The sequence below is a fragment of the Mobula hypostoma genome, chromosome 23 (genome assembly GCF_963921235.1).
Source record: "Mobula hypostoma chromosome 23, sMobHyp1.1, whole genome shotgun sequence".
In the NCBI taxonomy this organism is placed as follows: domain Eukaryota; kingdom Metazoa; phylum Chordata; class Chondrichthyes; order Myliobatiformes; family Myliobatidae; genus Mobula; species Mobula hypostoma.
This window is the reverse complement of record NC_086119.1, coordinates 10,504,786-10,519,423: the sequence shown is the minus strand read 5'-3', so window position 1 is coordinate 10,519,423 and position 14,638 is coordinate 10,504,786. Positions and strand designations below refer to the sequence as shown.

Sequence of the window (14,638 nt, the reverse complement as noted above, 5' to 3'; positions counted from 1 at the left end):
CTTTTTGACTAAATCAACTTAAAATGCGCTAACTTACAGAATGCATGCAAAGTTCAAGGTTATATATTCGTATAAAATTGCTCACTCGTCAATCAACAGGCCCCGCTTTCGACAACCTGAGCCGATTCCAGCTTTAATGGCAATTGCGACACCACGCACGGCACATGTGCACGGCCAGCCTCAGCAGCATCTCACGATGCTCACAGCAGCCACCACATCAACTAGAATTGAAGAGGGGACCTCCCATCATCTCAAAGAGGAACTTGGATCCACCGAGGCTTTGCAATGGAACGCGAATGATGGTGGACGAACTGCACGACAATCTCATCGTAGCAAAGATAAACATTGGTGCGTTCAAAAATGACATTGTCATGATCCCAAGAATTACTGTCAGTTTATCAGAAGGAGAAGATGTCCCTCTTCAGCGGAGCCAGTTCCCGATACAGTCATGCTTTGCTATGACTATACATAAGGCGCAAGGCCAAACCATGCAGAATGTGTTGACTTATTTGGAGAAACTGGTCTTCCAGCTTGGTCAGCTGTATGTGGCTTTAAGCCAGGGAAAAAGAAATGAAAATGTTATAGTATTCTTGAAGGGTGGCAGATCAACCAGAAATGTTGTCATCAAAAATGTCCTTCGTTAAACGAGGAGGAGCTATATTTGTCTGCTACGCGTCTTTCTTTTTTAATAAACTGAGTTTTTCTTCTTTAATTTTTTTTAGATTATGAAGAAGACACGTAGTCCCCTTTTATTGTCATTTAGTAATGCATGCATTAAGAAATGATACATTATTTCCTCCAGTGTGATATCACAAAACACAGGACAAACCAAGACTGAAAAAACTGACAAAACCACATAATTATAACATATAGTTACAAACAGTTCAACAATACCATAACTTGATGAAGAAGTCCATGAGCACAGTAAAAGTTCAAAGTCTCTCAAATGTCCCACATCTCACGCAGACGGGAGAAGGAAGAAAAACTCTCCCTGCCATACCCGACCACGGTCCGACTCTGAGTCATCCGAAAACTTCGAGCTCTGATCAGCTCTCCGACACCGAGTACTGAGCGGCATCTCTGCCAAACAATTCGACCTCCTTCTCAGTCGCCAAAAGCAGGCAAGGCCGGGGATTTTGAGGCCTACCCTCCGAAAGATTCCCGGCCACACAGTAACGACAGCAGTGGAAGGGCATTTCAGAAATTTCTCCAGATGTTCCTCTGTACTTTCACGTCCGTCTCCATCAAATCAGAATTGTCCACAGCCCCTATTTAACAGATATGACATCATTTTTCACCAGAGAGCTGCGCACACGTGGTGCGCTGCCATCTTCTCCTCCTGCTCACATTTCCAAAGCACATCACATCAGGCCACACTACCTTTCTCCCAAAGGGTGCCCCATCGGGTCACCCAGTTGTCTCGTCATAGCTAAAGTGGCCTGCAGGATTTTAACTGAATGAAACCAAAGATCGCGACGAAAGGAGGAAAGACTGAGTTGAAGAGAAAAGAATGCTTTTTGTTAGCATTGATCTGGCCATCACAAATCAACCAAGAGATAGTCAAGTGTAGTCACAATTGTAATGTGTGTAAGCAGCAGTCAAATTTACAGGGAGTGGTCTTAGGAGGCGATGCTGACTGTAAAACCTCCCAAGTTAAATCATTAACTTTCCAGCGCCAATAGATTCTGATCCAGATGTCTGACTGGTGTATCACCCTACCGCCATTAGTGGTTAGCGTAACACACTACAGCACCAGCCCGCCGACCCAATTCCCACCACTGTCTGTAAGGAGTTTGCATGCTCTCTCCGCGACTGTGTGGGTTTCCTCCGGGTGCTCTGGTTTCCACCCACACTCCAAAAACGTGCTGGTTAGGGTTAGTGAGTTGTAGTCATGTTATATTGGCACCGGAAGTGTGCCCACACTTGTGAGCTGTCCCCAGCACATCCATCCTCGGGCAGTGTTGGTCATTGACATAAATGGTGCATTTCATTGTTCCTATGACACACAAAGCTAATCTTTATGGAACTTGTGAACAGCACGATGGAAAACGTTGTGTTAGGGTGTGGATCAGCTGAAAGCAATTGGTAAAATAGTTTGTTATTGTCACATGTACCAAAGTACAGTGAAAAACTTTTACTGTACCTTGGTACATGTGACAATAATGAACAATTTAATACAGATAATGTTCATGTGCGGGCCGTGCAGATCACTTCATTACAACAGTCCGCTGAGGAGGGACAAAGGAAAATGATAACAATGCAGGATAAAGTATTACTGGCTGTTGATAAGATGTAAGATCATCACCAGATAGATTGTGAGGTCAAGAGTCCATCTTGTCATACTAGAGAATCATCCAATGGTCTTATGACAGCAGGGTGGAGCCGGTCTTTGAGCCTGATAGTACGTGCTTTCAGGCGTTTGTATCTTCTGCCTGATGGAAGGGGAGAGAGACAATGGGTGGGTCTTTAATTTATGCTGGCTGCCTTACTGAGGTAGTGAGAAGTGTAGGCAGAGTCCATGGTGGAGAGGCTGGTTTCTGTCATGTACTGAGCCACGTCCACAATTCTTGTGGTCACAGACAGAGCAGTTTCCGTACCAAGCGGTGATGTCCCCAGATAAGATCCTCTCCGCGTTGCATTGATAAATGTTGCTGATGGCTGTCAGGAACGTTTCTGAGGAAGTAGAGGTGGACTTCCTTGGCCGTGACATCAACGTGGCTGGACTGGGACAGGCTATCAGTGGTGCTCACTCTCAGGAGCTTGAAGCTCTCACTCTCTCGGCCTCAATACCATTGATGTAAACAGGAGAATGTGCATCGGCTACCCCTTCCTGAAGTAAGCGACCAGCTCTTTTCTCAAACAAGAGAAATTCAGCAGATGCTGGAAGTCCAAGCAAATGTGTGTGTTGACCAGCTCTTTTGCTTTGTTGACATTCAGAGCAAGGTCATTGTCATGACACTGTGTCACTAGCTTCTCTATCACCTGTCTATATTTCGACTCATTGTTATTTAAAATGTGGCCCACAACGGTGGTATCATCTGCAAACTTGTAGATGGGATTAGAGCAGAATCTGGCCATGCAGTCGTGAGTATGGAGAGTATGAGAGCAGTCCTGAATATATTCGTGTGTCCCAAACGTAAGTAGGTCAACAGCAACAATTCATTGTCCAAGTATAGGGCCCGGGAGATGGGTTTTAAAAGGACAAGCCTTCAGCAAGCTTCACAAGCCAGAAACTTCAAAAATTGACACAAGGTCGAGAAACAATTAAAGAAAGTCTAAACAGCAGCACACGTTGGAAGTCTGAAGCAAAAAAATGGAAAATTCTAGAAATTCTCTGGAAGTCAGACAGCATCTGTGGAGTGAGAACCCAGTCACATTTCAGGTGCCACGAGAAGGAAAAGGGTCCTGAGACTATTCCTCCCCTCCTGATCTGCCAATTGTTTTCAGCATATTCTGTGACCGTATCGCAAAAAGAGTGACGAGTGATTGACTCTGTAAAATGTTAATTATTCTTCCTCTCTCTGCTGCAGGTCCTGTCCCAGCTAATGGTGTTTCTCATAGGCATAGTCAGCTCCATATTCTGTGGACACCTGGGGAAAGTTCAGCTGGATGCTGTTTGTCTTGCCATAGCAGTACGTATGTTCAAATGCTGATTTATAGATGCTAAAACACAGGAGGTCTATTCTTGTGATTCGCTACATCGTTCTGCCCCATCACCACCTTCCCACAGACAATATATCACCAGAAAAGAATTTTAAAATATGCTAACTACTTCTTATTGAGAAATCTACAAGTATTGCACTTGAAGTCTCATGAGCATTTGTGGGCCCCTTATCTAAGAAGGGATGAGCTGGAATTGAAGAGCATCTAGAGGAGGTTCACAAGAATAATCTCAGGAATTAAATGCTTCCCTCTCCCTGCCCCTTTCCCAACCATGATTCTCCTCTCCCTGCCCCCTTCCCACTCTCAGTCCACAATAGAGACCCATATCAGAATCAGGTTTATCATCACTCACATATGTCGTGAAATTAGTTTTTTTGCAGCAGCAGTACAGTGCAATACATAAAATTACTACAAAAGTCTTAGGCACCCTAGCTACTCTGTGAGTGTGTGTGTGTGTGTGTGTGTGTGTGTGTGTGTGTGTGTATGCGTGTGTGTATGTATAAGCCTATATATGTGTAATATAAATATAAATGTATTATATCCCAAAGACTTCTGAAAATGACAACACTTTGCGAGCTGCCCCCAGCACATCCTTGGGTTGTGTTGGTTGTCGACACAAACAACATATTTTACTGTATGTTTCGATGTACGAGTGATAAATAAATTTGAACTTCAAATCTTGAATCTTGTCTGAGCTCACCCCCATGTGGCCCATATCCCTCTGGATATGTAATATTTCATATCCCAGATGTCTGTTACTGAGACTAGTGTATATAATCCGACAGGTTCCCAGCTGCTGAAATGGGATTTGAACTTGTATCTCCAGAAAATTGACCTAGGTCAGGGCTTTCCAACCTAGGGTCCACAGGCTCCTTGCTTAATGGTATTGGTCCATTAAGTAAAAAGGATTGAGCACCTCTTATTTAGATTCAGAATCGGAATCAGGTTTAATGTCACCGACAAACAGTGTGTCATGAAATTTGTTGTCTTACAACAGCAGTACAGTCAATAAAAAAAATTACAATTTTGTATATATTTCCTGATACATTGATATCGGGAATATCAATATGCAAAAGATAGGCAGCCTAGATTTTTATATGGTTTGAGATGGTGGGGCCTCCACTGAGCCCTGATCTCACACCATCGAGGCTGTCTGGGATTACCTGGAGAGACAGAAGCAAGTGAGACAGCTAAAGTCTGCAGAAGAACTGTGACAAGTTTTCCAAGATGCTTGGAACAACCTACAAGCCAATTTTCTTATAAAACCGCACAACTCCCACTCCCCTGCTTTCACCCCATACCCTTTGATGCCCTGGCTAATCAAGAACCTGTCTATCTCTGCTTTAAATACACCCAATGACTTGGCCTCCACAGCTGCTCGTGGCAACAAATTCCACAGATTTACCACCCTCTGACTGAAGTAATTTCTCCACATCTCTGTTCTAAAAGGACGTCCTTCAATCCTGAGGTTGTGCCCTCTCGTCCTAGACTCCCCTACCATGGGGAAAAAACTTTGCCATATCTAATCTGTTCAGGCCTTTTAACATTTGGAATGTTTCTATGAGATCCCCCCTCATTCTCCTGAACTTCAGGGAATACAGACCAAGAGCTGCCAGACGTACCTCATACGGTAACCCTTTCATTCCTGGAATCATTCTTGTGAATCTTCTCTGAACCTTCTCCAATGTCAGCATATCCCTTCTAAAATAAGGAGCCCAAAACTGCACACAATACTCCAAGTATGGTCTCACGAGTGCCTTATAGAGCCTCAACATCACATCCCTGCTCTTATATTCTATACCTCTAGAAATGAATGCCAACATTACATTCGCCTTCTTCACAACCGACTCAACCTGGAGGTTAACCTTTAGGGTATCCTGTACGAGGACTCCCAAGTCCCTTTGCATCTCTGCATTTTGAATTCTCTCCCAATCTAAATAATAATCTGCCTGTTTATTTTTTCCACCAACGTGCATGACCATACACTTTCCAACATTGTATTTCATTTGCCACTTCTTTGTCCATTCCCCTAAACTAACTAAGTCCCTCTGCAGGCTCTCTGTTTCCTCAACACTATCCGCTCCTCCACCTATCTTTGTATCATCGGCAAATTTAGCCACAAGTCCATTGATACTGTAGTCCAAATCACTGACGTCCAGCGTAAAAAGCAGAGGTCCCAACACTGACCCCTGTGGAACTCCACTGGTAACTGGCAGCCAGCCAGAATAGGATCCCTTTATTCCCACGCTCTGTTTTCTGCTGATCAGCCAATGTTCCACCCCGGGTAGTAACTTCCCTGTAATTTCATGGGCTCTTATCTTGCTAAACAGCCTCATGTGTGGCACCTTGTCAAAGGCCTTCTGAAAATTCAAGTACACCACATCTACTGCATCTCCTTTGTCTACCCTGCTTGTAATTTCCTCAAAGAATTGCAGTAAATTTGTCAAGGCAGGATTTTCCTTTCAGGAAACCATGCTGGCTTTGGCCTATCTTGTCATGTGCCTCCAGCTGATCCGTAATCGCATCCCTAACAATCGATTCCAGCAACTTCCCAACCACTGATGTCAGGGTAACAGGTTTATAGTTTCCTTTATGCTGCCTCCCACCCTTCTTAAATAGCGGCGTAACAGTTGCAATTTTCCGGTCATTCGGTATATTGCCAGAATCTATCAATTCTTGAAAGATCATTGTTAATGCCTCCACAATTTCTCCAGCTACTTCGTTCAGTACCCAAGGGTGCATTCTGTCAGGTCCAGGAGATTTATCCACCTTCAGACCATTAAGTTTCCTGAGCACCTTCTCAGTTATAATTTTCACTGCACATACTTCACTTCCCTGACACTCTTGAATGTCTGGTATACAGCAGATGTCTTCCACTGTGAAGACTGATGCAAAATATGCATTCAGTTCCTCTGCCATCTCTGCATCTCTCATCACAATACCTCCAGCATCATTTTGTATTGGTCCTATATCTACCCTCAACTCTCTTTTACTCTTTATATACTTAAAAAAGCTTTTAGTATCTTCCCTAATATTGGTCACCAGCTTCTTCTCATAATTCATCTTTTCCTTCCAAATGACCTCCTTAGTTTCCTTCTGCAAGTTTTTAAAAGCTCCCCAATCCTCTATCTTCCCACAGGCTCTGACTTCCTTGTATGCCCTCTCTTTTGCTTTTACTTTGGCTCTGACCACTTATCAGCCACGTTAGTGTCCTTCTTCCCTTTGAAAATTTCTTATTTGGAATATATCTGTCTTGCACTTCCCTAATTTTTTACAGAAACTCCAGCCATTGCTGCTCTGCTGTCTTTCCTGCGAATGTGCCTTTCCAGTCAACTTCGGCTAGTTCCCTTCTCATGCCATTGTAATTTTCTTTATTCCACTGAATGGCCTACTCCTGCACCTATTTTCTATGTTTCTATGTTTCTATGAAATACCGACACATTGGATTTTATTTTCTCCCTCTCAAATTTCAATGTGAACTCGATCACGTTGTGATCACTTTTCCCTAAGGGTCCCTTAACCTTAAGCTCTCTTATCACCTCTGGATCATTGCACAACACCCAATCCAGCACAGCCGATCCCCTAGTGGGCTCAACAACAAGCTGTTCTAAAAAGCCATCCCTTAGACATTCTACAAATTCTCTCTCTTGAGGTCCAGTACTGAGCTGGTTTTCTCAAGCCACTTTCATGTTAAAATCCCCAACGATTATTATGACATTGCCTTTCTGACATGCCTTTTCTATCTCCTGCTGTAATTTGTAACCCACATCCCGGCTGCTGTTTGGAGGCCTGTATACAACTGCCATTAGGGTCCTTTTACCCTTGCCATTTCTTAACTCAACCCATAGAAACTCTACACCTTCCGATCCTATGTCATTCCTTTCTAATCTGCTAATCTTTCTAATAATCTTTCTAATCTTTCTAATAATCTGCCTACTAACCTATCTTTCCGATACACCATATATCCTTGGATGTTCAGCTCCATCCTTTAGCCAAGTTTCAGAGCTGGCCACAACATCATATTTGTCAATCTGTAGCTGAATTTCAAGATCATCCATCTTATTCCTTATGCTGCGTGTATTCAAATACAACACCTTCAGTCCAGTATTTGTTGCTTTCTGTTTTAACTGCACCACGCCTCTATTGCCCTGTAAATCATCCCACTGGCTGTGATTAAGCCTCATCTCCTGCCTGTTCTTTCTATAATCCCTTTTGCATACTATCTTTGATTTATTTGTTTTCCCCTTCCTCAGTCCTATCACTCCGGTTCCCATTCCCCTGCCAAATTAGTTTAAACCCTCCCTAACAGCTCTATTAAATCTGCCTGCTAGGATATTGGACCCCTTTGGGTTCAGGTGTAACCCGTCCTTTTTGTACAGGTTGTACCTCCCCCAGAAGGGCCCACAATGATCCAGGAATCTGAATCCCTGCCCCCTAACACTAGTCTCTCAGCCACACATTAATATGTCTGATCATGCTATTCTTGCACTCGCTAGCACGTGGCACAGGCAGCAATCCTGAGATTACTACCCTGGAGGTCCAGCTTTTCAGCTTCCTGTCCAACTCCCTGAATTATCTCTTCAGGACCTCCTCCCTTTTTCTACCAATGTCATTGGTACCAACGTGTACCAAGACCTCTGGCTGTTCACCCTCTCCCTTCAGCATACTCTGCACCCGATCCGAGACATCCCATATCCTGGCACCTGGGAGGTAACGCACCATGCAGATATCTCTATCAGGCTGTCTGTTCCCCTCACTATGGAATTCCCTATGACTACCACATTTCTCATCTTTCTCTTTCCCTTCTGCACCAAAGAACCAGACTCAGTGCCAGAGACCCGATTGTGTGGTCATCTTCTGTCAGGTCGTCCCCCTCAACCGCATCCAAAACAAGATAACGATTACTGAGGGGTGCTCTCTACTATCTGAGCTCTTGCCTTCCCTTCCCTGACCGTCACCCACTCGTCTAACTCCTGCAGCCTTGGGCTGACTAATTCCCTGTAGCTCCTCTCTATTCCTGGTCACTTTCCCTAATAAGCTGTAGGTCATCGAGCCACAGCTCCAGATCCCTAACGCGGCCTTGCAGGAGCTGCATCTCAGTACACCTGGCACAGATGTGGCCATCTGGGAGACGGGAAGATTCCCAGGATTCCCACATCCGCCACCTAGGGCAAAATATTAACCCTACTAGCATGCTCGCTATTCCTCAAAAAAAAAGCAAAGGGAAACCAAAAACGAAGTCCACTTACCCACTTACCTCGCCAAAGCCTGTTGCTTCTACTCTCGCCACTGGCCTACTCCCGACAATGGCCGCTCCGCTTATCCCTTCTGCTTACCTAGAGCTCAGTTGCCGCCGCCGATAGGCCCCGGACAATGGACTAACGCCCGCGAAGCTCTCGCTTTAAATCACCGACTCTGATTTTATATACAGTATATAAAATTAAATTTTAAAAAGTAGTGCAAGAAGAGAGCAAAAATAGTGAGGTGGTTTATTGTCCGTTCAGAAATCTGATGATTTGGTCCAGTAATGAACATAATAGTGTTTCCCACTCCAGCCAATGATGCCCACGCCTCGAATGGAAACACAATGTTTACCCCATCCAGAGTCAGCCCTCCCTTTGTCTTGTGGAGACATTTATGACTGAATTGCTAAAGTTCTGTATTTTTTTGCTACCTTTGCACAGGTGATCAATGTATCAGGAATCTCTGTGGGTGCCGGATTGGCTTCAGCCTGTGACACCCTCATATCCCAGGTAGGTGTGGAAAGATCCCCACCCTCCATCTCTTCATCGTTAACTGGGAACCAGATTTAACCTTCAGGGAAGGAGGTAGAAGTGAGCCTCTGAGCTGTTATGGAGTGGATACACAGAGCCACGTTGACCATTCAGAAACCGGTACAATCTAAGTTGGAACAGAACCCCGTGGTAAAAAACTCAACCAGCACATAGACAGACAACCTGACACCAAGACAGCAGAAAGGGTATTAAGGGTCAATGAGTTGGACAGCTCGAAAGCAGGCCTGTTATTTACGTATTATTAATTTTGAGATACGGTGTGAAACAGGCCCATCTGGCCTAACGAGCCACATGTGCCAACACACGCACTATTTTATATAGGAATCCATTAATCTCGTGAGACCATGCATTTATGCCTAGGAAGGTTTCCAGGGCGCAGGCCTGGGCAAGGTTGTATGGAAGACTGGCAGTTGCCCATGCTGCAAGTCTCCCCTCTCCACGCCACCGATGTTGTCCAAGGGAAGGTCATTAGGACCCATACAGCTTGACACCGGTGTCATCGCAGAGCAATGTGTGGTTAAGTGCCTTGCTCAAGGACACACACACTGCCTCAGCCAAGGCTCGAACTAGCGACCTTCAGATCACTAGACGAACGCCTTAACCACTTGGCCACGTGCCAACACACGCACCTATTTAAGACCAGCCTAATCACAGGACGATTTACGTTGACCAATACACGTACCAACCAGTACATCTTTGGACTGTGGGAGGAAACCAGAGCATCTGGAGGAAACCCACATGTACACAGAGGATATACAAACTCCTCACAGACAGTGTCTGAATTGAACTCCGAACCCTGACACCCTGAGTTGTAATAGAATTGTGCTAACCACTACGCTACTGTAGCACCCAGCTCATCCATGCCAACCCAGATGCCCATCTATGTGAGTCCTATTTGGCCCATATTCCTTCTTATCCAGAAAGTGACTTTTAAACGTTATCATACCTGCCTCAACTAATTCTACTAATAGCTTGTTTCATATATGCAAGATCTTCTGTGTGAAGAAGTTGCCTCTTGGGTCCCTTTTAAATCTTTCCCTTCTCACCTTGGTCCTAGAGCCTCTAATTCTGCTACCCCGGAAAAAAAGGCCAACTGCGTTTATCCTATCTATGTCCCCTCATGGCACCTCCGTAACATTGTAAATACATGTTGGTATTTATGCATATTTTATTCCATCTCCATACCTTAACCTCTAATTTTATTTTTTATGTAATTCTTTATAATTATTGAATATCATTGCTTTTTTTGTTGCATGTTGGGCCCTGACCAACACACAAATTCACCAAAAGCACCAAAACAGCAAATTCCTGGTAGATGTAAGTAAGTGTCTTACTGACTGTTACACTGCCGGTGTTTAGGGAAACAGTGAAGGTCCTCTCTCTCTGGCGATGTTCAGGGCTTCTTTCATTGTGTCAGTAGCTCCCTCTCTGTTTTCACTACTGTCACTCATGCAAGTCCTGGGTGCAAACTCAGGAATACCGTCGCACTCAGATGTTGAAGGAATCTTCATTTCTGTTTCCGCAACAATTTTGTTTTCCCAGTTAGGGTTTTAGCCCTGAGCTGAACTCCCGAGCCTGGGGGATTGGTGGACCGACCACTAATATAAGTGTAGGTGGTGAATAAAGTTGATCCTCGATCATTGATGAGGTCATCATCAGACTCGTACTTTAGAAGAAATTAAACCCTAGCCTGCTCTGCCTCTTCCCACAGCTCATGTCCTTGAGTCCTGGCAAAAGTCATGACTGAACTTTGGCTCACAGAACATGCTGGAGGACCTCAGGACCTCGGGGATTATTACCTAGAGTGTTAGCTCTGATCCTCTCTCCATAGCTGCTACCTGACTGGCTGAGTTTCTCCAGCATTGTCTCTGTTTAGATATGATGATCAGTGAGGCCTCAAAGAGCAGAGCTGCGTTTTAATGTGAAAGAGTTCGGCACGGACTAGAAGGGCCGAGATGGCCTGTTTCCGTGCTGTAATTGTTCTATGGTTATATTGTTATACGTTATATAGGGTGGATATTTGAGGCAGAGAGTGGGGTAAGGTGTCTGGCCCTTGATGCCAGGGGTAGTGGTGGATGTAGAGACAGCAGCAAGGTGTCTCTAGGTGTCAGAGACATTGTGGGTCAGCTCAGATATTGTGGGCCGAATGGTCTGTTCTGTATTCAATAAATGCAATTCAGAGAACCAAGTTATTTACCACTTGTGGGCTGAGTGGACACGTGTGTGATGTTTTTAAAGAAATGTCCTCTGATTTTTTTTCAGACATTTGGCAGCAGAAACCTGAGGAGGATCGGTGTGATTCTCCAGCGAGGGATCATCATCCTCATGATCTTCTGTTTCCCCTGCTGGGCTCTCTTCATTAACACCGAACACATCCTGCTCGCTGTCAAGCAGTCTCCCGAGGTGGCCAAGTAAGGCTCCTTCCACATTACTACCTCTTTGTTCCCTAGGAAAGAAGTGCTCTTTAACCTTGTGTCCTGTAGCAGGTCAGTGTTAACATCGAGACTGCAGGAGGCAGGATTTATAGGAAGAATGTGGAAGCTTTAGAGAGGGCGCAGAGGAGATTTACCAGGATTCTGCCTGGATTAGAGAGCATGTTCTGCAAACTTGGGCTTTTCTCCCTAGTGAGAAGGAAGATGAGAGGTGATTTAATAGAAGTGTATTGGATGATAGATCAAGACCTTTTTCGCAGATGGAAATGGCTAATACCAGAGGGCATAATTTTAAGGTGATTGGAGGAAAGTGTAGGGGGATATCCTTACACAGAGAGTGGTGAGTGTGTGGAACTCCCTGCCAGGTTGATGTAAAATAGGGAATGAAAAAAAGAGAGAGAAAGAGGAGAGGGGTAAAATTACTGTAAGTATGAGGAGGAACTTTTTAGCCAGATGGTGGTGAATCTGTGGAATTCATTGCCACAGATGGTTGTACAGACCAAGTGACTGGGTAAATTTAAAACAGAGGTAATTTCAGATATAGGGTGGATAGGAACAATATTACAGAACCAGATGGGTTTTTACAACAACCTAATTGTTTTGTGCTTAACTGAAATTAATCTGAAATTTAAATTCAAATGTTATAGCCAGCAATGGTACGATTGGAAGCCATGTCTCTGTGTGATTTACCCAATGACCAAACCGTCTACTTTTCCATTTATCTTAATACATTTGATTGGCCGTTAAGCTATGAACAAGTAGAGCTTTGGACGGGTTTCAATAGTAAATAAGATCTTGCAAAGGTGAACGAGCTTCAGTGTGGTGATCTGTCACTGGAGTGGCATCTGCCTCCCGCCTCTGGCACTCTTTCTCTGCCATGTGGCCGTTGGCAAAGCTTCACAGTACAGGCTACCCGGGTTCAATTCCAACTGCGGTCTGTAAAGAGTTTGTACGTTCGCCCCCCGTGACCGCAGGGTATTCCTCAGGGGCTCCAGTTTCCTCCCACAGTCCAAAGACATACCGGTTGGCAGGTTAATTGGTCGTCTGTAAATTGACCCGTGATTAGGCTCAGATTAAAGTAGGGGGAGGGGCCTTTTCCCCACTCCATACCTCAATAAAGAAAAATTTAAAGTCTGCAGATGCCGGAAATCCAAAGCAACACACACAGAATGCTGGAGGAACTCGAGGTTAGGCAGTATCTATGGAAGTGAATAAGCAATTGATGTTTTGGGCTGACACCCTTTATAAGATAGAGGCAATAAAGTTGTTTCCACTGGTAGGTGAGACTAGAATTAGAGAACAGAGCATTAAGATTCGAGGGAGCGGATTTAGGACGGAGATGAGGAGGAACTGTTTTTCCCAGAGAGTGGTGAATCTGTGGAATTTTTTGCCCAATGAAGCAGAGCAGGCTGCCTCAGTAAATAAACCTAAGACAGGGTTGGATAGATTTTTTCATAGTAGGGGGATGAAGGGTTATGTGGAAAAGGCAGGTAGGTGGAGATGAGTCTATGGTCAGATCAGCCATGATCTTATAGAATGGCGGCGCAGGCTTGACGGGCCAGATGGCTGATTCCTGCTCCTATTTCTTATGTTCTTCTGCCAGTCCAGACAGATCACACCATCCTTAATTACATCGAGGGAGTAAAAAGCAAACATAATGCAGAATATAGTGTTACAGTCACACAGAGAGTGCAGTGTCACTAGACAAATAAAGTGCAAGGGTATGGGGAGGGAATGGGAAGATGAGCTTGAGCTATGATAGCGTTGAATAGTGGAGCAATGCCCTTTCCTCTCCCCTATTTTCTATGAGCTTCTCTATTCAGAGTGCCGTGAGTTATCTGCCCCAGAGAACTGTGGACATCAAGTCTTTCGGTATATTCCAGGCTGAGCTAGACTTTGGACTAGGGAGGGGTCAACGGTTTTGGGATCAGACAGACAAATAAGTTAAGGCTGTAGGTCAGATGGACTATGATTTTATTCCATGGAAAAGTGGTGGAAGGCTGACTCCTCAGTTCTACGAAGAGACACAGATCTCTCCAACAATCTCACGAGGAAACGTAGATCTCTCCAAAAATCTCACGGAGTAACACCTATCTCTCCAACAACCCTGTGAAGGGACACAGATCTCTCCAACAATCCCACAAAGAGACCCAGAGCTCCCCAACAATTCAACAATGAGACACGAACATCCCCAACAATCCAATGAGGCAAGGGGGATCTCCCCAACAATCCCGCGAGGAAACGCGGGTCTCCCCAACAATCCAATGAAGAAACACCGATCTCCCCAACAATCCGGCGGATCTCCCCAACAATCCCGTGAGGAAACTCAGGTCTCCCCAACAATCCAATGAAGAGACACCGATCTCCCCAACAATACGGCGGATCTCCCCGGCAATCCCGTGAGGAAACTCAGGTCTCCCCAACAATTCCGCGAGGAAACGCGGGTATCCTCAACAATCCCGCGAGGAAACGCAGGTCTCCCCAACAATCCCGCGAGGAAATGCGGGTCTCCCCAACAATCCAATGAAGAGACACTGATCTCCCCAACAATCCGGCGGATCTCCCCAACAATCCCACGAGGAAGCATGGATCTCCCCAACAATCCCATGTAGAGACACGATCTCCCCAACAATCCTGCGAGGAAACAGGGATCTCCCCAACAATGTCACGAAGGGACACGGATCTCCCCAACAATCTCACAAAGAGACATGGATCTCCCCCAACAATCCCGCAAGGAAACGCGGATCT

General features: G+C 45.0%; 1 protein-coding gene across 5 annotated transcripts in view; it reads left to right on the top strand.

Moving 5' to 3' along the window:
* LOC134336872 (multidrug and toxin extrusion protein 1-like) overlaps positions 1 to 14,638 on the top strand; it is a 75,665-nt gene that overhangs the window by 13,711 nt on the left and 47,316 nt on the right. For 4 of the 5 annotated variants that reach the window (XM_063031467.1, XM_063031466.1, XM_063031464.1 and 1 more), the window contains exons 2-4: positions 3,531 to 3,632; positions 9,348 to 9,416; positions 11,721 to 11,869. In XM_063031467.1, the coding sequence (XP_062887537.1) occupies positions 3,531 to 3,632; positions 9,348 to 9,416; positions 11,721 to 11,869 (320 nt within the window). The remainder of the gene's footprint in view (positions 1 to 3,530; positions 3,633 to 9,347; positions 9,417 to 11,720; positions 11,870 to 14,638) is intronic. The other variant, XM_063031465.1, reaches the window with a different exon arrangement.